Here is a 24,794-nt window from a genome sequence, read left to right as displayed (position 1 = left end):
AGGATTGATTTAAGATTTAAATCTTAAATTTTATGAATTAAAAAGATTTTATAGGTCACACATTTATTCCATTTTACTATTTTTCAAATCTTTCTATTATTCTTATTTCCTGAGTTTTACTTATATTTAATGAGTTCCACTAATATATTAAAAGTAGTGTATATGAAGTTACGATATATTATTAATGTTTCCTTTCTTTTCATCTTCCACCACTTTTATACTTACAAATTTCACTATTGTTTTAAATACACTCCTCTCTTCTGTATTTATCAAAATCAGAATGATTTTCTTTTATTTTTTAAATAAATATTTACTTATATTTATAACTTTAATAAATAACATTTGATAATCTTATATTTGTAATAAATTGATACGCACTTCCTTATTTTATTTAAAAATTCATATTCATTAACATTTGAATACAAGAATTAATCTTTAAAAATTTAAAATCTGTCATAAACAATATTTAAAAAATATTTCTTTTTAAATCAAAAACATTATTTTATTAGAAAACATAAAAATGTGTATAATTTATTAAATTACTTGGTAAGTAAGTGTATATTTAAGATTTGAATATCATTTAATATAATTGTAAGCTCTAAACTCCTCGTCTCCTAATTTAAATTATATTTCGCACACTCTTATAATATCTAGTAATTTTTTAAAAATAATTTTATACCCTTCTTTACTTTATTAAGTGTACAAGTATATTTGTTTCTTAACCGTACGTATATCCATTTTAGTTTATTATTTTTTGATTGAAGGAAATTATTAACACTTAGAGATAATCTTATACCACAATTCAATCTTTTAATAAGAATGAGTTATAATTTATATACTAAAATATATTGATTTATCATAAATTTCAGTTATGCTATAATTTATATAAAATGATACTTATTAGAAAATCTAATTATATAATCAAATATTTATGTTATATTTAATTGTAAAAGGCTGCAATATTTGATTAGAAAAGTTTAAACTTTAAACATGTGTTAGTTGTTTAGAGAGATTTAGACATGTATTAATGGTAGCATGATATAACAATTTTTGAATAAATCATACAACTTTCCATATAAAAAACATACAACGTAATGTTTTTTAACCACTGGTAAGAACCAATACAGATAAAAGCGTTAGAGTAATGTATGTAATTTTAAAAAATCATAGAAAGTCTTAAAGAAATTTATTCTAAATTTTACTGAAAAATTCTTTGGGGGAAGAATCTAAAATAAACTATATTAGCAAACTACCTGAATTTATATGACCATTAATTTCATGATTTGATATGTTTAAATTATTTAATAATAACGTTTTAGAAGATTAGAGCAACAAAATATACTTGAAAAAGAATCATCTATCTAAAATCTAAAATACTATACACTTCACTCAATAACAGTTTGTCAAGATAGGAGAAATTTAAACCATTAAGATAATAAATATTTTTAAAAAAGTGAAAAAAAATAATAAAAGAAAATATTAATATTACTAACACATTTAGATGTCTCAAGAATAATTCGTTATTGGGCTTGGGCTTAATATTTTTGTTTTGTGTATTTTGTTTTCGCTTTCAGTTGTAATCGACTACATTTTGTTTTTTCTCTCTCTCTTCTATAATCTTGTATATATTTGTCTTGGAGCTACAGTAATAAAAATCAATGTAGTATGTAGTGAGATTCTTTTCTTTCTTTCTTCGTCTGCATTTTCTTTGTTATGATATTAGGAGCAAGGTTATCTCTTCTCCTCCATCACGCTTCTCTGTTTTCTTTGCAACCATGAGTGGTGACAATGATCCATCTCTTAATGTTCATAGTTTTTTATATTTAGACCCAAATGAAAATCCAGCCATGGCCTTTGTATCCCTTTCTCTTGATTTTACAAATTACCATTCTTGGAGCAGATTTATGATTACTGCTCTTAGTGCCAAAAACAAGGTTGAGTTCATCAATGGCAGTGCTCCACAACCATCACAGTCTGATCGAACATATGGTGCTTAGATACATTGTAATAATATGGTCGTTTCTTGGCTTGTTCATTCGGTTTCATTGTCTATTCGCCAGAGCATACTTTGGATGGATTGTGCTGAGGAAATCCGGCGTGACCTAAAATCTCGGTATTCACAGGGGGATCTTCTTCGTATATTTGCTCTGCAATTTGAGGCATCTTCCATTAAACAAGGTGATTTGTCTGTCACGGATTTCTTCACTCAACTTCGCATTATTTGAGATGAATTGGAGAATTTTCGACCAGATCCAATTTGCACCTGTAGTGTTAAATGCAGCTATAAAGTTTCTTCTACTCTAGCTCAACGAAAACTTGAAAATCAAGCTATGTAGTTTCTTTGTGGGCTTAATGAACAATATGCTAATGTTCGTTCTCATATTCTGTTATTGGATCCACTGCCTCCCATCACCAAAATTTTTCGTATGTTGCACAACAAGAACGACAACTGATTGTCACTGACCCTTGCACTGCTGAAATCAAACGTGGTTCCATCAATGTTGTTAGTGTTAATTCTAATTGCAATTTCTGTGGTCGATCTAGACATACTGAAAACACTTGTTATCGTAAACATGGCTTTTCATCCAACTCTGATAACAAGAATAATAAGAATGTGTCCCAACGTGGGAAAACTTGCACTCACTGTGGGAAGATTGGTCACACTATAGATGTGTGCTATAAGAAACATGGGTTTCCCCCTGGACATCGTTTCTTTAATGGCAAAACTTCTACTGCTAATAGCATTGTGAATGGTGAAGGCAAAGTCACTGAGAAAGATCTCTCTGCTACTACTACTGAGCAACAAGCGATTCGTTTCACACCTCAACAGTATCAGGCTCTATTAGCTTTAATCCAACAGCCACCAAATGTTACTTCAACATTAAATAATACTGCTACTCATGTTAATCATCTTGGTCCTATTTCTTCTTCTTCCACTCACACATGTCATGTTTCAGGTACTGTCCATTCAGTTAGCTGCACCACAAACAATTTTAACACCACTCCTTGGATCCTTGATTCAGGAGCCACAAACCACGTGTCCTGTTCTTTTCAATTTTTTACTTCTTATCACAACATTGATCCTATAATTGTCAAACTTCCTAATGGTCACCATGTCACTGCTACACATTCTGGCACTGTTCAATTTTCTTCTAATCTAACCCTTACAGATGTCCTCTATATTCCTTCATTCAGTGTTAATCTCATCTTTATTTCTAGACTTGTATCTATTATACCATGTCAACTCATTTTCACTGCTAATAATTGTCTTATACGGGACGTGAACACCAAGATAAAGATTGGTTCAGTTGATGTGCAAGGCGGTTTATACAAGCTTACTCCCCAACATACTACATCTCACCATATACATTCCTCCATAGTTAATCCAAAATGTAACGTGATACCCATTGACTTATGGCATTTTCGTCTGGTCATCCATCCCATGGACGTTTACATGTTATGCAGCAACTTTATCCATGTTTGACCATTAATAAAAATTTTACTTGCAATACGTGTCATTATGCTAAACAGCGCAAACTTCCTTTCCCTCTCAGTACATCTCATGCTTTACGCCCTTTTTCTCTTTTGCACATGGATATATGGGCCTATGCTCCACACCCTCTTTATATGGCCACTATTATTTCCTAACCATTGTTGATGATCACTCACGTTTCACATGGATATTTTTAATGCGCTCCAAAGCTGAAACTCGCATGCACATCATCAATTTTATAACTCTCATTGAAAATCAATTTAACATTCATGTTCAAACTGTCCGAACAGACAATGGTGTTGAGTTTTCCATGCATGATTTTTTCAAATCTAAGGGAATCATTCATCAGACTTCATGTGTGGAAACTCCACAACAAAATGACATTACTGAACGTAAACATCAACACTTACTCAATGTCACACATGTACTTCTTTTTCATTCAAACTTACCTCACAGTTTTTGGAATTTTGCTATTTTACATTCCACTTATCTCATCAATTGCATACCAACTCCCTTTCTTAATAATGAAACTCCTTTTCAAAAATTATATGGTCATCCATGTGATATTTCTGCACTAAAAGTCTTTGGGTGTCTCTGTTACACATCTACACTTACTTCCAATCGCTAGAAACTTGACCCTCGTGCTCATCCTTGCATCTTCATAAGTTTGTCACCATATAGCAAAGGTTACCTCACATATGATCTTCATACTCGAAACATTGTTACTTATCGCAATGTTTATTTTTATGAAGACCATTTTCCTTCCCTGCAAATAGACACCAAAGATACACCTATTCCTACCATTACACCTTTATCTTTCACAAATGATTCTGCAACACTGGATCATTTTCCTCCTACCACTGATCAACATCAACCTTCTTCTTTTGCAAATCCATCTCATGTTCCTACCCCAACCTTACGTCGCTCAATTCGTCCCCACAAGCCTCCTACTTATTTACAAGATTTTCATCATTCTCTCGCATCAACTACAACTGATCTTCATTCAGGTACTCGCTATCCTATTGAAAATTTGTCTGCTATTCTCATCTTTCTCCTTCATTTCATCATTTTGTGTCTTCCATTTCTGTTGAGTCAGAACCAAAATCATATGCTGAAGCAGCTAAAAGTGACTGTTGGCTTAAAGCCATGAAAGCTGAATTAGATGCTCTTCAAACGAATCACACTTGGATGCTCACCACTCTCCCATCTAACAAACGTGTTATTGGTTGTCGTTGGATCTATAAGATAAAATATCATGCAGACGGAAGCATTGAGCGTTATAAAGCACGCTTAGTTGCTAAAGGATATACTCAGACAAAAGGATTGGATTACCTTGCCACATTCTCACCAGTTGCCAAACTCACCACTGTTCGACTCCTTTTAGCTATTGCTGCGATTTTTAATTGGCACTTAAAGCAGTTGGATGTAAATAATGTTTTCCTCCATGGTGAGTTACATGAAGAAGTCTACATGATCCTACCTCCTGGTCTTCATTCTACTTCTCCAAATCAAGTTTTGCAACGTTCTATATATGGCTTGAAACAAGCTAGTCGTCAGTGGTTTGCTAGACTTTCTTCATTTCTCATGCAACACTTTTACCAACAATCTCAATCAGATCATTCATTATTTCTCAAATTTTCTGGTTCTTCCACAACAACTCTTCTTGTGTACGTTGATGATGTGGTTCTTGCAGGTAATGATATTTCAGAAATAAGTCATATCACTCAGCTTCTTGATATCACATTCAAATTCAAGGATCTTGGTAATCTCAAGTATTTTTTGGGTCTGGAAGCTGTTATAAATAAGTATGGTATTCATATCTCTCAACGGAAATATACCCTTGACATTCTTTCAAATTGTGGTATGTTGGCTTCTCGACCTGTTTCTACTCCTATGCACTATACCACCCACCTCTTTACTACAACAGGGACTCCTTTTTCTGATCCTTCTGCATATCCTCGACTGATTGGGCGTCTTATTTACCTCACTACCACTCGCCCTGACATCACCCATGTTGTTCATCATCTTAGCCAATTCATGTCTGCTCCAACAACAACTAATTCACTAGCAATTTTTCGCATTCTACGATACTTAAAATCTGCTCCTGGATTGGGTCTCTTTTTCTCTTCTACAAGTTCTCTTCAATTAAAAGCTTTCAGCGATTCAGACTGGGTAGGTTATCTTGATACTCAACGCCCCATTATAGGCTTCTCTGTTTACCTTGGAGACACCTTAATCTCTTGGCGTTCTAAGAAACAACCCACTATTTCTCGCAGTTCTTCTGAGGCAGAGTATCGTGCCTTGGCTACCACTACCTGTGAGCTTCAATGGCTCACATATCTTCTTGATGATCTGCATGTCCCTGCTCAACGCCCTGCTCTTCTTTACTGTGACAACTAATATGCTCTTCAAATAGTAGCAAATCAAGTTTTTCATGAACGTACAAAACACATTGATATCGAATGCCACATTGTTCATGAAAAAGTTAATTCTGGTTTCCTAAAATTGCTGCCCATAGCTTCCCCGCATCAGCTTGCCGATATTTACACAAAAGCTTTATCTCCTTCCAACTTTACCACTTTATGTTCCAAGCTGGGAATGCTAAACATCTATTCCCAGCTTGAGGGGGGTCTCAAGAATAATTGGTTATTGGGCTTGGGCTTTATCTTTTCGTTTTGCGTATTTTGTTTTCGCTTTCGATTGTAACTGACTACACTCTGCTTTTCCTCTCTCTTCTATAATCTTGTATATATTTGTCTTGGGGCTACAGTAATAAAAATCAACAGCATTGAAAATCTTTTCTTTCTTTCTTAGTCTGCATTTTCTTTGTTAAGATGCTCTCCTTATGTACTAACTAAAATGTCAAATAATCTCATCGCAACTAAGAAATCTCATTCTGGATCACACAAACAAACTAAACTAAAAGAAAAAAAAAAGTAAATTACTTCATTTATGTTGCAAGGAAAATATATGATATGAATTTTACGATTAAGAATGTAAGGACTAAAAAGTATGTAAAAAACAATATAAATGTGTTAAAAAAATTAATGTTACATTTTAAAGTTTTTAACTAATTTTTAAAAATTATTACGATTGACTCTAGGGAAATTCTATTAATATAACATGAGGGAGGGATATACATTTAATTGAAAAAATTTCGATAGTTCAAGAATTAAAAAACTATTTTATTATAAATAAAGTTTTTTGAATTAAAAACTATAAAATTTGAAATAGGAATTCGAATAAAACCATCCGTAGTAGTTTGTTTGTATTGAGGAGTAAGAATATTTATATAGTTAATAAATTGAATATTATTTTAGAATAAATTAAAAGAATTATGATAAAAATAAAAAATGTAGTATTATGGTTTGTTATAAGAAAATATAATGTAAATATAAGAAAGTAAATATAAAAGAAATGTTGATATGATGAATTGAGAAAGTGAATGAAGAAAGGAATTAGAAGGAGAGGAGGAGGGTATCTATGATCTATCTCACCGTTTCTGAAGTGATCTCCTAAAAAACCTACCCTTTCTTTTGACCACTCTCTTAAGCCTCACTCTTAGGAAGAGTTTTTTCGTTTTTGTTACCACGCTTTCGAATACTACTCTCTCTCTTTTTCTCTTTCTCTTTCTCTCTCTTATATTCCCAAATCGCCCTTTCTCTTCTTCTATCCATCGGTCTCAGGTACACACAGCACTGGGAAGCACCATCCACCGAATAATAACAACACAACAAAGGGAAAAAGGAAAACAAAAAAGAAACCCTAATTGCACACTCTTCAGGTGCCTCACTCTCTCACCCAACTAACCTCACTTTTTTTCATGTTGTTCCTCGTACCAACTTTCTTTGCTTGCGTGCGATGATGACGTGGATCTGCTTCTTTCGTTGCAGGGGAAATTGAGGAGGAAAAATTTCTATTTTTTCCTCTCTATTTGTGTTTTTGTTTTGTTTTTCAAGAAACTTTCATTTTGAGGAATTAAGGGTTGGGATTTATGTCCTTCAATCAATCAAAGTCCGACAAGAGCGACGCTGTCTACCGAAAATCCGGGCGATCCGCCAGCTTCAATCAGCAGCGAGGCTCCTCCGGCGGTGCGTACGGCAGGGGCGGAGGCGGCGGTGGCGGCGCCGGGCCTTCTCCGTCGCTCTCCTCTAACCGGAGGTGAGTTTGGTAGGGTTTGCAATTTTGAGGTTTTCTTCCTATTTGATTTTATTTTTCTTTCTTTTTGAACTTTTGCGTGTTTTCATAGGTGTTGGGATTGCGATTCTCATTTAACCCCCCATTTTTTTTTTTAATTTCGTGTTGGGTTGGGTTGTTTTCAGTGTGAGGTGGTGTGTATTGAAATTGGGTTTGTTGTTCGGTGACCTAGGGTTATATGATTTGCTTGTGTTTTCTCTTTAACCGTTATAAGTGGCGTGCTTTTCTTCTTTATTTTGTTTCTGTTTTGTTATTGTTATTGATTTATTGTTGCCTGTGTTAGTTTTAACAAGAAGTCTAATAACAATGCACAAGGTGGGCAATCTAGGGTAAACCCTGCACTGGTTAATTCGGCTGAGTCTAATAGTACTTATGCAGCCCGGACTGTTCCAAACGGTTCCCACTTACAGCCACAGATTCATGGTAAGTTTGATGTAAATATGTCATTTTGAGAATTGGTTCTTCGCTTAGTTGGTTTTTGAGTGCGGTGGTATGTTGAGGGGAACTATATGGACATTGCAATAGGCAATGTGAGTGTATTTCATGTATTTATTTGAGTTCTTGATATTGTTTTATGGACGCGATCTACTTGTAATATTTTCTTATAGGAGTATCTGATGCGCCAGTTACTAATGCAACTGCCAAGCCATTTGAATCTTCAGCTGTGCAAAGGAGCACCAGAGCTGTTCCAAAAGTTCCTACCTCTCAACCTCCCTCCATGAGTTCTGATCCAGCCGTCCCTACAACTCCTGCTAAGGGTATGTCGCCCTTGTAAATTTTTTATGCTGTACATTAAGTACAGAAAATTAAAATAAGATTTAATCTGAATCGTATTTTAGCGTCATAGTAAAGTTACATGTTATGAAATAACTTTTTATTCGTTACATTAATTTGTGAGAGTGATTTGAATGTTGTTGTATGCCCCAGCAGATGCATCTAAGGCATTTCCTTTCCAATTTGGATCCATCAGTCCTGGCTTTATGAATGGGATGGCTGTAAGTTTAATATCTACTAATTGCTCACTGTCCTCCTGGACTAAACTTTTGTTCAGTACATAGATAGAGGGGGTTAATCATGTTTTGCTATTACTCGCAGATTCCTGCTCGCACAAGCTCAGCTCCTCCTAATATCGATGAGCAGAAACGCGATCAGGTTTGCATTTTATTGTCTGCCCCTTCCCCTTCCTTGTTATATGTACAACAATATAGATATAAATTTGCTGCCGCTGTTGCATAACACTTTAGAAAGAAAGGAGGTGTAATTGATGTCATTGACATCAACTCCTTCTCTGTCATAGAAAGTTCCCTATGACTTACTTTTTTTAAAAATTATAATCTGATAAGCGGGTGCATACCTCTATGTTTTAGTACTTAGTCTATTGAAGTAATCTTCTTTTCCACTTTGCATACTAATTCAAGCATTTTGTTTGGTGTATAATTTCATGAAATTCAGGCAAGACATGATTCTTTTAGACCTGCACCCTCGGTGCCAACACCTCCTGTTCCAAAGCAGCAGGCAGTGAAGAAGGATACAGGTGTTACTGACCAATCTAATACTGGGGAGACTCATACTGGGACTAGGGCAAAAAAGGATACTCAAGTGTCACCGTTACCCCCAGCAAGCCAGATGCAAAAGCCTTCTGTCATTCCTTTAACTGGAATTTCAATGCCAATGCCATACCACCAGTCACAAGCATCTGTACACTTTGGTGGTCCTAATCCACAGATTCAATCTCAAGGTATGTCATCAGCACCTCTTCAGATGCCCTTGCCAATGCCTTTGCCGATTGGAAGTGCCACACAAGTGCAACAACCGGTTTTTGTTCCAAACCTTCAACCTCATCCTATTCATCCTCAAGGAATCATGCATCAAGGCCAAAGCATGGGTTTCACTCCTCAAATTGGCCCTCAGTTGTCCCATCAGTTAGGCAACATGGGTATTGGAATTAGCCCACAATATCCACCACAGCAAGGAGGAAAATTTGGTGCTCCTCGTAAAGCTACTCCTGTCAAGATAACCCATCCTGAGACACATGAAGAGCTAAGACTTGATAAAAGGGCAGATGCATATTCTGATGGTGGGTCATCTGGTGTGAGGCCTCATTCTGGTATGGCTTCTCAATCTCAGCCTGCCCAGCAATTTGCAGCTTCTCATCCTATTAGTTACTATCCATCAAGCTCATATAGTACCAATTCTCTCTTTTATCCAACTGCTAGTTCTCTTCCATTAACAAGTAGCCAGATAACACCTAATTCCCAGCCACCCAGATTTAATTATGCTGTGAGCCATGGTCCGCAGAATGTTAGTTTTGTAAATTCATCATCTCATAGTTCCCTGCCTGTTAATAAAGCTGGCACTCCTATTGCTGGAAATGCTGAACCGCCTAATCCAGAATTTTCTCGTGATGTGCATAGTGCAATCTTATCTGCTCCGTCAGGAGTAACCTCTGTGTCAATTAAACCAAGTGGTGGATCTGGTGTTGCAGATTCGTTTGCCAATTCCAGTACCCAAAAGAATGTATCTCCTAGTTCTGCATTAACATCTGGTGATGCTTTCTCTTCTGCACAACTAAAAGGGTCTGAAATAGCTGAAATATCTTCCCAGCAGTCTAAGTTCTCCACTGATTCATCAGTGGTGAACTCATTTCCAAATCTATCTTCTGCAAAGCCTGCATCAGCTTCCTTGTTGCTTTCTACATCTGCTGTCTCTGAAGATTCTGTTTCAGTTATACCTAATAATGAAGGCAGAAAGAAGGAATCTGTTAGTAGGTCAAATTCTTTAAAGGATAATCAGAAGAAAATACAGAAGAAAGGGCAATCACAGCATCAGGTACGTAAGTTAATATTTGTTGAAAACATCTTTTTCCTCATTCGTTTTGATTTGCTTCTACTGTGAACATTCCTTTACCTTTTTTTTTTATCTCTTTCTCACAGGGTGCTGTTCAATCTGCTCCTTTGGTTAATGTGCCTTCCCAAGCTGTTGATGGTGGTATACCTGATGATGTTTCTGAAACTACGGGAACTGGAACAAACGATTCTGTAGTAATTACGAGTGAAAATATCTCAACTGCAATTTCAGACATGTTATCGGCTACTAGTGGTAGCATGCCTTATGCTGTTGAAATGAAAACTAATGATTCTACAGAAGTGTCAACTCGTGCTTCAGCTGAAGGATCTTTCATGGGGGTGGATGATTTTAACAATCTTAAGAGTACCGAGCTAGATGAACTATCACAACAGGATAAAGTATTGCAGCCAAATATCATGGAAATAGTGGGTAAAACAGAAAACATGTCTCTTGAAGGATGTAAACAAGATGTCAGTGTTGGTGGAACAGAATTAAAACAAACTAAACAGGGCGATGTAAAGCTAAACACTGAGGCTGTAGCCTTGAGGTCTGCGCAGCCAGGGCAGGATGGATCTACAAGTTGTAGTGCAGGAAGTGATGGGACGACTGCTAATACTTCTTTGGATAGGAAAGATGTTTCCTTGATCAGAAATGACAGTGTAATTAGTAATGAAGGTTTTTCTTCAAATTCTGGCACATCAGATCAGCAGTCTGCTGATAGCACAGAAACATCTTCAAAACATTTGAAGGATGGTTCAGACAGTACTGGCAGTGGTGCAGTGTCTCTTCCAGCATCAGGTACCAAGGACAAATTGGTTTCTGAGCCTAGTAAGGTGAAACCTACATCAAAGGGTAAGAAGAAAAGAAAAGAAATTCTTCTGAAGGCTGATGCTGCTGGGTCAACATCTGATCTTTATAATGCATACAAGGGACCTGAGGAAAAGAAAGAATCTGTGATAAGTGCAGAGAAAACAGAAAGTGATTCTGCTTCTGGAAATTTAGAGCAGTTGCCTACCGAGGTTGCACAGTCAGATGATGTAGCAGACAAGCAATCTAAGCAGAGTAAAGCTGAACTTGATGATTGGGAGGACGCAGCTGACATGTCTACGCCAAAACTTGAAGTTTTAGATGAAACTGAACATTTTATTGAAGGAATTGCAGTTACTGGCAAAAAGTATTCTAGAGATTTCCTTTTGAAATTTTCAGAGCAATGCATGGACCTTCCTGAAGGGTTTGAAATCACGGCTGACATAGCTGCTGAGGTTTTGATGGGTCCTAATTTTAGTTCTCATGTAACTGAACGTGATTCACCTTCTAGTGGAAGAATTATTGATAGGTCAGGCAGCATGTCTCGTCGTGGGAGTGGTATTATTGAGGAAGACAAATGGAGTAAAGGTTCCAATGCATATCATTCTGGTATGCGTTTGGATGGTGTTGGTGGTAATGCAGGATTTCGTACTGGCCAAGGAGGCAATTTTGGTGTTTTAAGGAATCCGCGCACACAGACACCTGTGCAATATGCTGGAGGGATTCTTTCTGGTCCATTGCAATCCATGGTAAATCAGGGAGGAATGCAAAGAAATAGCCCTGATGGAGAAAGGTGGCAGCGTGCTACAAACTTCCAGCAGAGGGGTTTGATTCCATCTCCTCAAACTCCTTTACAGATGATGCACAAAGCTGAGAAAAAGTATGAGGTGGGTAAAGTGACGGATGAGGAAGAGGCGAAGCAGAGGCAGTTGAAGGGCATATTAAATAAATTAACTCCTCAGAATTTTGAGAAGCTTTTTGATCAGGTCAGAGCAGTTAATATTGACAATGTTGTCACTCTCAATGGTGTCATCTCACAAATCTTTGAGAAGGCTTTGATGGAGCCAACTTTCTGTGAAATGTATGCCAATTTCTGTTTTCATCTGGCTGTTGCATTGCCCGATCTCAGTCAAGACAATGAAAAGATAACTTTTAAGAGACTATTGTTAAATAAGTGCCAAGAAGAATTTGAAAGGGGTGAAAGAGAGCAAGAAGAAGCTAACAAGGCTGATGAAGGTGAGGTCAAGCTGTCTAATGAGGAAAGAGAAGAAAAACGAACCAAGGCAAGGAGACGTATGTTGGGTAATATCAGATTGATTGGAGAACTATATAAGAAGAAAATGTTGACAGAGAGGATAATGCATTCATGCATCAAGAAGCTATTGGGTCAGTATCAGGATCCAGATGAAGAAGATATTGAAGCTTTGTGCAAACTGATGAGTACGATTGGGGAGATGATTGACCATCCCAAAGCCAAAGAACATATGGATGCATATTTTGAAATGATGAGATCACTGTCAAACAACATGAATTTATCTTCTAGGGTGAGGTTCATGCTGAAGGATGTAATTGATTTGAGAAAGAATAAATGGCAACAAAGAAGAAAAGTTGAAGGTCCAAAGAAGATTGAGGAGGTTCATAGAGATGCTTCTCAAGAGAGGATGGCCCAAGCTGGTAGGTTGGGTCGTGGTCCAGGCAACAATCCACCTAGAAGAATGCCTATGGATTTTGGTCCAAGAGGGTCGTCTATGTTATCTCCTAATGCTCAGATGGGTGGACTTCGTGGATTGCCTTCTCAAGCTCGTGGGTATGGTTCCCAGGATGCTCGTATTGATGAAAGGCAAACTTATGAGGCTAGGACATTGTCAGTTCCCTTACCACAAAGACCTTTAGGTGATGAATCAATAACCTTGGGACCAATGGGTGGTCTTGCCAGAGGAATGTCCATTAGAGGTCCACCTGCAGTTTCAAGTTCAACCGGTCTTAATGGTTATAATAATTTTTCAGAGCGCACTTCATACAGCTCTAGGGATGATCCTGCATCAAGATACGCTCCAGATAGATTTTCTGGTTCTGCTTATGATCAATCTAGTGTTCAAGATCATAATGTAAATTATGCAAACAGGGACATGAGAAATGCGAATAGGATTCCTGAAAAACCTGTTGTAACTTCGCCACCTGCCAGAACACAAGGGACAGCAGTCTCCCAAAGTATTACTCCGGATCGATTACAGGACATGTCCATGTTAGCAATCAGAGAATACTACAGGTACTGTTTTCTCTTTTTGTTGTTTTTAATCCATTTTGTTTGAGCTTGCTAGGCCAATTGTGCTTTTTCTTTGAGAAACACAATTTATAATTTAGTATTAATCATTTAATTATAACTCCCATATAAGCTGTTTTCTTTTTGTTCTCACTTGAAAGCACCCTATTTCTCTTGTAAGACAGAATATTCCCTTTTGGTGAAGGATTTTTTTTGTTGGTTGATATTCTGTCTTTTATTGTTTTGTTTCAGTAAATGCATTGCTTTCAAAGCATATTAAAAAACTGATTTTAAAATCGTGACATTGATATTCTATGTACATTTTTAAGCAATGAAATTTATGCCAAGTTCGTTGTGGGTTCTAGCATTAGTAAATGTGAAGAAAAATATGTATATGAATTTAATGTATACATCAATTTTTAATAGCTATATAAATGTAAAGTTATAAAATGATGACTTTATGTTTTATTTGTTTCTCATTTTTTTGGCCTGATTATTTTTTCTAATCCTATAATTTGATAGAATAATGCCATTTGAAACATCCCTTAATTACTTTTGTATGCACGTGATGAGTACAAAGTGATGACCAAACAATAGGGTTTAGTTTCACTCCTAAACTATGATATCTTTTTATAGTTTTGAACCCCTGACTTTTACAGTTGTGATTATTATTTTTTATGGTTGCGGACTTGCAGTATGTTTAATGTATTCAATTTACTGTATTGGGAAAAATCTTGACCTCGCTTCATCTTTTTATCCATATGGGGCAAAGTGATGACCATACCATGGGTTTTAATTTTGTTTCTCCCTGCTTTTATTTCTATTCGTCTGGTGATTCAAACTGTTTTTGTTGCTACTGCTACAACCATTTCAAATTGTTATTTTGCTGCAACATCCGGTTAATGTTGAAAATTGTTCAAGATATAGATTCACCCTTTAAGCTTCTAATCATAGTTTGTTATTAGAACCTTATGATTCACAATTCAAATCCTATGATTTGGTTCTTTTTTTTCATTTGTATTGCGAGATGTATATCAATGACTTCTATACAGTACATGAATTGGATTTGTGCAATTTATATCCCTGACACAAATCACGCCATTTAGTGATTGTTATTTTTTCTTTTCTTTTTCCTTGTTAAAAGGATGAAAAAGCTATATAAAGCTTAAATTGTTAAAAGATATTTAAGGAACACTTAGTCTAATTGATTATTCCACATCTTAACTCATGCAATGCACGTACTCTATTTGGCTATTTCTTTGTTTTGTTCCATGTGTCTAAAATAACTCAGATGTAACTAATAAATTGTTTTTACAAGACTTATGGTTTAGCTGCTTTATTTATTTCTTGGACATTTAACACTACATTATATAATATCTATAAGTAAATTCTCATTGTCTTTGAATCTTACGGTTCAATACAAATTATATTTCATGATTAAAATATTAGCTTGAAGATTCACTGTTGAATCTTGACTTCAAGCCTTTTTTAAGCATTTTCCCAAAGAATCTTATTTCCAAATTATTGTCTTGTTTGGTATTCTTCTGACTGTTGGTTGTTCAATCCAGTGCGAGAGATGTGAATGAAGTTGTTCTATGTATCAAAGATCTGAACTCTCCAAGCTTTCATGCTTCAATGGTTTCTCTCTGGGTCACAGACTCTTTCGAGAGAAAGGACACCGAGAGAGATCTTTTGGCCCAGCTGCTTGTCAAGCTTGTGAAATCTCAGGATGGACCCTTGGGTCAAGCCCAGCTCATCAAAGGGTAAGATTTTTTTTTTTTTTTTTTCATAGTATGATGACTAGTATTTGTAAGAATCTATCCTTCTTTAAATAAAATGAATTGTTACTGATTAACATTTTGTGTTGGCTAGGTTTGAATCTGTTCTTAGTACTTTGGAAGATGCGGTTAATGATGCCCCCAAAGCACCGGAGTTTCTTGGCCGTGTTTTTGCCAAAGCTATAACAGAGCATGTAGTCTCTTTGAATGAGATTGGGCATTTAATACATGAGGGTGGAGAGGAACAAGGGAGCCTATTAGAAGCTGGGCTTGCAGCTGATGTTCTTGGAAGCATCTTGGAGGTAATAAAAATGGAGAAGGGTGATGCTGTTTTGAGTGAGATCTGTGCGAGCTCCAACTTGCGGTTGGAGAGCTTCCGGCCGCCGGAACCTCTTATATCAAGGAAGTTAGAAAAATTTATTTAGGGGGATAGAGGAAAATATTTATTTATGTCTAGTGCTAATAGGATGCTCAAATTTTCAGAAATGGTTCTCCATGGAGGTGGGTGGGGAGATTTTATGTTCGGATTTCTGTCTAAATATTATTTCTGCCATATCTTCACTGCAATTATAAAATGCTTCAGTTAAGCGTCTGAAAATTTTAGGCCGAGTTATATTATGAGGTGAGGGGTTTGGTTTATTTTTGTATCATTCAACTGTCCATGAAAATATACTGCCATATTGATCTGCATAACGTCCATGTGTATAGGTAGACTCCTACTTTAGTAAAAATGTTATGTAAATGGGATATGTGATTAAGTATAACGCCACATTCTAAATTGTTTTGAAATATTACTTCACCATTTTTCCCTTTGTATGTCATGCTCTGTCGACCAAGTTGAAAAATCCAAAACTATATATTTCATGGGCATTAATGGACGTATGCTTATAGTTTAATTATTCGCATGAAAATTTTAAATTCAAATTTAATGGTGTCATAACTATCTGATTATTATCTATATATAAATATCTGCTTGTGTTATATTGGAAACTAATGTGATACTGAGATCCTGCAATTATCGTTCTAACTATTAATTTTATAATTTAGTTATAGTTAGAGCAAATAAAACAGCACTTTCGTGATGTTTATTGTAATTACCTATACCAAGAGTCAGCAAACTTTTGTGAATTTGTTGTTCTAGTTGCAATTTGCACATGCATTTTCTCTCGTTTTTTATTTTTTGTGCTTTTGAATGGCATAAAATTCCATGACATCTATGACCGTGTTTTGTTATATGTTATTTTTACTCGACATTCTCAAATTAAGTTCAAATTTAATTTTAAAATTTATGTTATGACCATGTTTTGATTAAAATTTAATTTAATTTTACTCGACATGAAATGTCTTTTCCTAATTTCATATTTTTGTATTAAATAATTTTTAAATATTTTAGTTTATTTTAAAATCTATTTGTTTATTGAAATTTTAATTTTAATTTCTTTTAAATTACTTAATTTAGAAAATATCAATTGCTTTTAATTTTCATCACATGAAATAAAAGGGGAGGTTTCTGAATTATTATACAATATAATTTAAAATTAATTTATATGCTATTAAAGGTTTCTCTAAATTCTTGTTTGGAGCTTGTGCATAAGAATTGAAGTTAATTAAGAAGTTTTTTTATTTTTTTTTTATTTTTGTGTTTATGGACAACTTTTTACAAACAAAATTTAATAATTGAAATAATTTAATATAAATGTTAAAAAATTAGAATAGAATTATTAAACCTTTTTAGAAGGGAATAAAATTATTAAACTTTTCTTAAAGAGAATAAGATTCTAATGCAATTATTATTTTCATTAAAATATTTATTTTACTATAAATTAAAATATTATTATTATTATTATTATTACAATTTCAAACTCACTTATTACTATTTTATTTGATGTATTATTTTGTCATCTAAATCATATGTAATAAACTTTTTATTGTTCATGTTATATCTTAACATTAAGGATTAAATTGGTCATGGTGGATAAATCTACATTTCTTTGTTACTTCACATATTTTTAGGTATGTAATTCTTATTCTTTATAGTAAAGAAATTGTAAATGTAAATTTTAATGACTTTCCTTATATTGATAGGAGACACATATTTTGATTAAGATTTTGTATATCTTCACATAGATAAATCAGACTATAGAAGACTTTTTGCAATAAGATATCATGTTGATAGAAAAAGCACAAGTTGAGCATGTTAGTTCATCAAACCTTGCTTAATCTCATGGTTAACAAGAAGCAAAACTCTTGACTTCATTTATAAGAGAGGTGAAGTACATGTTAACTAAAAACTACTACTCTCAACTTTCGTAGATAAAATATCATTTAAAAAATTTACTTTTTTCTTTACAAACATCATTTGTATATTGTCACAATACTAGTATAATTAATATATTTAAGAACTCTATCCAACATTCTAATCTTAAGTGTACATGTGTAGGTCGAGGAAACCTCGGACCATAGAGGGACGAGGGCACCTCAACCTACACTAAGAGGTCAAAGACATATATGATACTATTGTAATACGAATCCACATATGCAAAAAGATAGATCATAGATGAACTAAGGATAAATAAGCACATTAGGAACCCTAAAACTTACCTACGAATCATAGGTCTAACAATCATGACCCATCTAATACTATATATAGCCATTGCTCACGAGGTTTGTTAGTAAAATTATTTATTAGAACCTTACTTTTTATTGCTAGCAACTAACTTGAACATTGAAGTATCTTTGTAAACTCCCTCATTAAGGTCATCTCACTCTTAGTGAAAGAGAACACATTGACATTAGTAGAACAAGATACATCAACATGAAGAGTAAAGGTAGAGTAGATACGTAAAGGTTCTTGGTACACCTCAACCCAATAAGAAGAATAATGTGTTTTTTGGGTACGTCTAGGACTAGTAAGAACGTTTGACACTCATCGTAGGGCCGAGTTGCATCTTCAAGCATGGTGTCCACGAGGAACATGGCAAACAATGGACGTAACAATGATGCAAATGAAGGAATGAACCTTCTGAATTGCCGGAGCTGTGGAAATGAAGCGTCAAAGACACCAAGGCAATAAGAGTGTTAAAGAGGAGATTGGGGGATGAGGAAGAAAAGGGAGGAGGCCAACCTCAAACTAACTCTAAGACAGTTGAGCAGGGAATAAACCAACAAACAATTGACACAACTAACACATCCACAATGATCATGGGCATAATGAGACATCCTTTCATAGATGGTATTGTGGAGACGCATTTCCCGTAGGATGGAAGGCACTCCATATGGACAAATACAATGGCACTACCGACCCGAACAACCATATACATTCTTACTTTCCCCAAGTTAGGTTCCATTCCACCAAAGACATGATCCTATGCAAAGTGTTCTCCACTTTCCTCAAAGGCATAACCCTCACTTGATTTATCAAGCTCCCTCATTCCCTATAGTTTGCATTAATACTTTAGCCTCCCACTTCGAGACCTAGTTCTCCATAAGCAGGCCACATCATCTCATATTTATAGCTTTGATTAACATACGCCGGGAAAAGGAAGATTCATTGCCAACATTCATGGAACACTTTGGCATAGTAACACTCAACATTCCTAACCTTAGTCTCAAAGTCGCTCTCTACAACATGGTGACAACTCTATGAGCTACCCTTTCACAGACAACCTGTGTAAAAGCCCAACAACAGGGATAAATGAGCTACGACAAAGAAAACCCATATACATGCAACTCGAGGTATTAAAGGAGTTCAAGGGCAAAGTTAGAGATAAAAACATGCCTGAAAAAAATTAAATAGAGATAATGCCCATAAAATGACGTCTCGACCTTCATTACCAAAAACACCAAGATTCACTAAGTACACCCATTTCACGCCTTTAGGTCTCAAGTATTGGAGGAGGCCATACACGCTAACCTCTTCACCACCCTGAGGAAAGCAAACTTACCTCCTAACAAAGATATTATTGGATAGTTGCCAATATCACATAAACTTTGGTCACAAATACAAGAAAATGAACCACAATCAAGGATAAGAAAAAGGAACTTATTTAGGTTAGGCATCTGCGATATTTTATAGCTTAGGATAAAAGGGAGCCCAAGCAATATGAAGAAAGGAAAAAAGATTACCGAAGATGTAAGAATGATTATAATGATCATAAGACTCAAGATTAGGCAGTGGAGGGAAGAAATCACATCTTAATTCCAAACCCCTTTTGAAAGGAACTATCAACACCATTATAGGAGGGTTTGTTGGAGGGGTCTTCGACAATCATACAGAAAAAGCATCTAACGATAATACGATCTGTTAATGCAATGTTGACATCTATGAGAAGGTGTATTCCACCCATCACCTTCACCAACAGAAACTTTAAGGCCATAAATCTTAAACAAGATGACCTAATGGTGATAAAGGTGGAAATAAAATGCTTTACGGTCAAGAAGGTGCATTGATTAAGGAAGTTCAACAAACATTCTATGTTAAGACAAGATCATCTAGAGAGACTAGACTGTCTAACAACTCAAAGTTTTAAAGTTTAACATACAACATTTAACGAAATATCATTTAGTGAAGCATAACATCTAAACCAAGTGCATATATAACATCTTTATTAAACATTAGCAAGATAAACAATGATGTGTCAGTTATAAAAGGTTAAAAAATATTTGACAAAATTGCGTTTAAGAGAAAGCAGTAGTAAACGCGAAACATTTTATCAATTGAGACACTACTTTGAAAAGTACAGACTCATATTAAACAGTCATACTACAAATCATGCCTAAACACTTTCTTAACGTAAGAACATTAAATGCATGAACGTATTGCACTTCTATTTGTTTTGTTTTTTTTTTTCTCTTTATTTGTTTAGGCATCGATTACACCAAACTTTACTTAAAAAAACTATAGATGGATCAAAAAGACGTTGAGAAATAAGAAGGCATTCTTGGAATGTTTCCCTAAAGCTTTATGTCCTGTCATAGCCATACAAGCTCTCAGTGTTAAAACAATGTGCTTTTCCTAAGATATAGTAAAGTATAAATCGTTGTACTAAAAGCCACCTACTCTCAAGAGGGTAAACTCTTTCTTAGTTGTGGTCATCTCTCGAAGAAACCTATACTAAGAGGACTTGCTAAAGAGAATAAAAGAACTTTTGCTATCATTGAATCGTTACACTATTATTCTCTTTCAAACCTTACATCGTCTGAGTCTATTCTTAGAACAAGAAAAAGGTTTTCAAGTTATCATATTTCGTTATATTGAATTTATCCTTTCTTTGAGATTTATTAGAATATGTACTTGTAATCAAAACACTAATTGTGTTTGTATATTATGTAAATTAAAACACTTGTATTGTTTAACTCAATTGAGTTAAACTGTCAAGACAGTTTTGTAGGATTGATGCTAGGAGTGGTTAAACTCGGACTAGTTAGGTTGACTAGGGAAACCAAAAGTAGTTTATAATACTTGTATACTAAGAGTGGGTTGTACTCGTTTGTAATCTTATATAAGATTAATGGAACTCTTTAAGAAGTCTTAAGGAAAAACTGGACGTAGCTTAGGTTGAGTAAACCAATATAAAAATACTTTTGTTATTACTTTTCTTGTTCAAAACGTTTTCCTAAATGCTTACTTGAAAACACAAGCATCTAACAACTACTGCAGTTTATCCAACACTCGTAATAGTTATTAAACATTTTTGCAAAAAGAATTTGAAACATTATTCAACCCCCCCTTTTCTAGTGTTTCCCTCTATTTCGTTTTATATTGGGAAACATTCAAGAAACTACGAATCATGGAGGATAGGATGTGCCCACACATCGATAAGATTGTCAGATATATAGAAAGTGGAAACTTGGGGATATATATACCTATACACCACGTTTGGTGAAGGTCGGAACACCAAGATGATATTCATAAGGTATCTTGTAGTTAATGCTTAATGCAAGCACTTCTTACAACATCCTCCTAGGATGCCTCTCCATAAACATGTTAGGAGCTATCATATTGACACCTCTCTTAGCTATGAAATTATCATCCTCAATGGGAGACATTATCATAGTTCATGTGAACCGAAAAATAAGACGAGAATGCTACATCGCCAATTTGTAGCGCTCCGCCCCCCAGATCCCTCATTCCTCTAACAATGTAGAAAAAGTTGCTTCCCAATATGAGCTTAAGGCAAAGGATCTTGATCCAATAGTGGAGGATGAAGATCGCTTAAGCCAATAGGGGGCACCAAGTCCCTCCGAATGATCTCAAGAAAGTCTTTAAAAATGGGTACCATTCTCTGAGGGTAGAAAGAGGAAACTTTGGCCATTCTTCTTAAGTACAACATTAAATTATTCTTCTGGATAGTAGTAGAGCTACTCAACATAGATCCTAGCATAACATTTCACAAGCTATCCACTTTCAAAGAGGCCAGACCTATGACTCAAATGAAGAGAAAAGTAGGGGAGGAGAAGAGAAAAACCGCTAAAGTGGAGGTAGATAAACTCTTACAAGTTGGTTTCATCCAAGAAGCATGCTATACAACATGGTTAATGAACATAGTCTTAGTTTGCAAATCTAATAACAAATAGCGCTTGTGCACGGACTATACCGTCCTAAACAGTGTTTGTCTAAATGACGCACACCCTCTGCTTAACATAAATCTATTGATAAGTGAAAAATGAACTTCATGATTGAAAGATCTAACTTTTATTATGAAGTGATGTCTTTTAGTCTAGAAAATACAGGAACCACCTACCAAAGGCTCATGGGTCTAATGTTCAAGGGCCTAATAGGCCAAAGCGTTATAGTCTATGTCGATGACCTAGTCGTCAAGTTCGATTTGCTACCACATGTTTAAGACTTAGCTAAGGTCTTCTCTACTTTATAAACATACAATATGAGGCTTAACCTAGACAAATGTGTGTTTGGAGTAAATGATGGAAATATTCTAGGGTTTATGTTAAAGAAAAAAGGGATCGAAGCCAATTTCGACAAATGCCAAACAGTTATCAACATGTGAAGCCCGAGGAACGTCAAGGAAGTTTAGAGGCTGATTGGTCTCCTCACAGTCTTATCCATATTTATACCCAAATTGGTTGAGAGGACCAAACCCATTATACAACTTATGAAAGCGTTTTCACATTTCTAGTGGAGCTTGGTATGTGAGAAGACTTTTGAAGTTGTGAAACATTTTCTGGTCTCCCCGCCAGTGTTGCAATGATTGAATATGACAAGCTCATTGATTATATACTTAGCAACAAATAAAGAAATGGTAACCACTGCCATAGTGCAAGAAAAAGAAAAAAAGCAACAACCGTTCTACTTCATTAGTAGGTTTCACAGGACATCAAAACAAGGTATCAAGTAATAGAACAAGTGGTGTTGTCCCTCCTCAACACCTCATGACAATTCATTGTTAGAACATGCACCAGTCCATAAAGTATTGCGAAAGCGAAACTTAGCCCAAACGATGGCAGCATGAGCAATGAAATTATCAGAGTTCCAGATCCGATATAAGCCAAAAATGGTGATAAAAGCCCGAACTCATAATTAGATATATAATAGGAGAGTATCTAGTTAAAGACAAATTGTTACTTCAATATTATCACATTTTTAAGATGATGTTAGCGGGGTTTGAAGAATTCCAAGTAAAGCATGTTCCTAGGGTCAACAATAACAAAGCTGATATACTTTCTAAATTAGCTAACATTAATAACAAATGCAAGTATCTTTTAGTGTTGCAGCGTGAGTTGTCAACGCTGTCCACCAAGACAAACAAATGCATGTTAATTGAAAGCAGGAGAAGATGGATGACACCCATCAAACATTTCCTAAAGACAGGAGATAGGGCAGACAATGCTAAGAAAAGACTATGAAAAAATGACAAGTAGATACACATTGATTAGAGACAAGCTCTTCAGAAGAGGGTTATCTTCATCACTACTCAAGTGAGTTGACCCCTCATAAACATACTGAATTATGCGAGAGTTATACAAACGAGTGTGCGGATGTCACTCGGGAGCAAGAGCAATGAGAATTAGGATCTTGAAGGCCAAATACTATGGGCCCACTACGACGATTGATTGCACTAAGTATGTTATGAAATGCATACCTTGCCAAAATCATGGCAACACATCTCACAAAGACATAAAGAGTTACGCAACAATTCTTTCCCATGCCATTCGCAAAGTGGTGGATGGATATTATAGGACCTTTCACACCAAGACGCTAGAGTCACATACGCCACTACTGCATTACGAATCCACAATAAGTAAAAGGACAACTCAAAGAAGGATTAAGGATAAGCAAGCACATTATGAAACTCTAAAACAAGGTAATCCTACAAACCTTAAGCCCAACAAACAATGTCCATCCAAGTACTATATATAGTTATTATTCATAAGGTACATGAGTAGAATCATTTATTACAACCTTAATATTTATTGCTAGCAATTGACTTGGACACTAAAATGTCTTTGTAGTCTTCCCTGCCGAGGTCAACTCACCCTTATCGGAAAAGAACACATCAACATCAATAGAAAAGGACACATCAATGTGAAGAGTGAAGATAGAATGAATACGTGAAGCTTCTTAGTACACATTGACTTAGTAAGAACAATAGTGTACTTCTAAGTACATGTAGGTTTAACAAGAACTTTAAACATATAGAAATAAGATATCACTTCATTTGTAATTATGAGTATAAATATTTCAACTAAAATTTGTTAAGATAAATCATAAAATAATTGATATATTTACAAAGACATTGTTTTGTAGAATATTTTGATTTTATTAAATCAAATTTCAGTATCAATATTATTTATTTTTTTTTACGCATATTGATCACACGATATAAGGTGGAAAAACTATGTTTAAATAAAACGTGAGAAGTTTATTTCCATAATTTTTTTCTAAAAAAATAGGTAAAATAAATAATTGGTTCAATAAAATATATATATATATATATATATATATATATATATATATATATATTAACATATTTGATATAACTAGAAAACTATACTATTACAAATTATGTTAATTTTATTTAAATTTTGTTAATAGTTAATATTTAATATTTTTTAAATTAATTATATGTTAACTTTACATGTTTTTATTTAATAAACATATATGTGACAATTACTAAAAGATAAATACATCTACTTATTCCAACCTTTTAATAAAATTAATTTATGTATTAAAATTATAATATTTTTTTATGATACTAAACACGAAATGGATAATGAAGTCCCTCTTTATTCAAATAAATATGTTTTGAAAAAAAAAAAGATAAAATTTTACTTGCTAGGTACCTTTCTTCTATAGATAGAAATGATATCTCATTTTTTATTTATTAATCATATACTTGATAAGATATATAAAAAAAGTAAAATAAATATAAACAACAAAAATAAACACCAA

The 24,794-nt window shown here is 34.7% G+C and overlaps 1 protein-coding gene across 2 annotated transcripts; it reads left to right on the top strand.

Moving 5' to 3' along the window:
* The first annotated feature begins 6,946 nt into the window (after positions 1–6,946).
* LOC106779494 (eukaryotic translation initiation factor 4G) lies at positions 6,947–16,174 on the top strand. Of its 2 annotated transcripts, none has more exons than XM_014667606.2 (10): positions 6,947–7,277; positions 7,387–7,654; positions 7,974–8,113; positions 8,299–8,448; positions 8,621–8,685; positions 8,786–8,842; positions 9,143–10,519; positions 10,624–13,613; positions 15,176–15,370; positions 15,480–16,174. In XM_014667606.2, the coding sequence occupies exons 2-10, from the start codon at positions 7,488–7,490 to the stop codon at positions 15,808–15,810; spliced, it is 5,472 nt and encodes a 1,823-aa protein (XP_014523092.1). In that variant the 5' UTR covers positions 6,947–7,277; positions 7,387–7,487; the 3' UTR covers positions 15,811–16,174. The 2 variants fall into 2 exon arrangements, with proteins under 2 accessions (XP_014523092.1, XP_014523091.1); XM_014667605.2 differs by having other exon boundaries at positions 8,618–8,685.
* The last annotated feature ends 8,620 nt before the right edge of the window (positions 16,175–24,794 follow it).

The sequence above is a fragment of the Vigna radiata genome, unplaced genomic scaffold (genome assembly GCF_000741045.1).
Source record: "Vigna radiata var. radiata cultivar VC1973A unplaced genomic scaffold, Vradiata_ver6 scaffold_282, whole genome shotgun sequence".
Classification (NCBI taxonomy): domain Eukaryota; kingdom Viridiplantae; phylum Streptophyta; class Magnoliopsida; order Fabales; family Fabaceae; genus Vigna; species Vigna radiata.
Note: the sequence above shows the minus strand (reverse complement) of the source record. Positions and strands in the feature narration are given on the sequence as shown.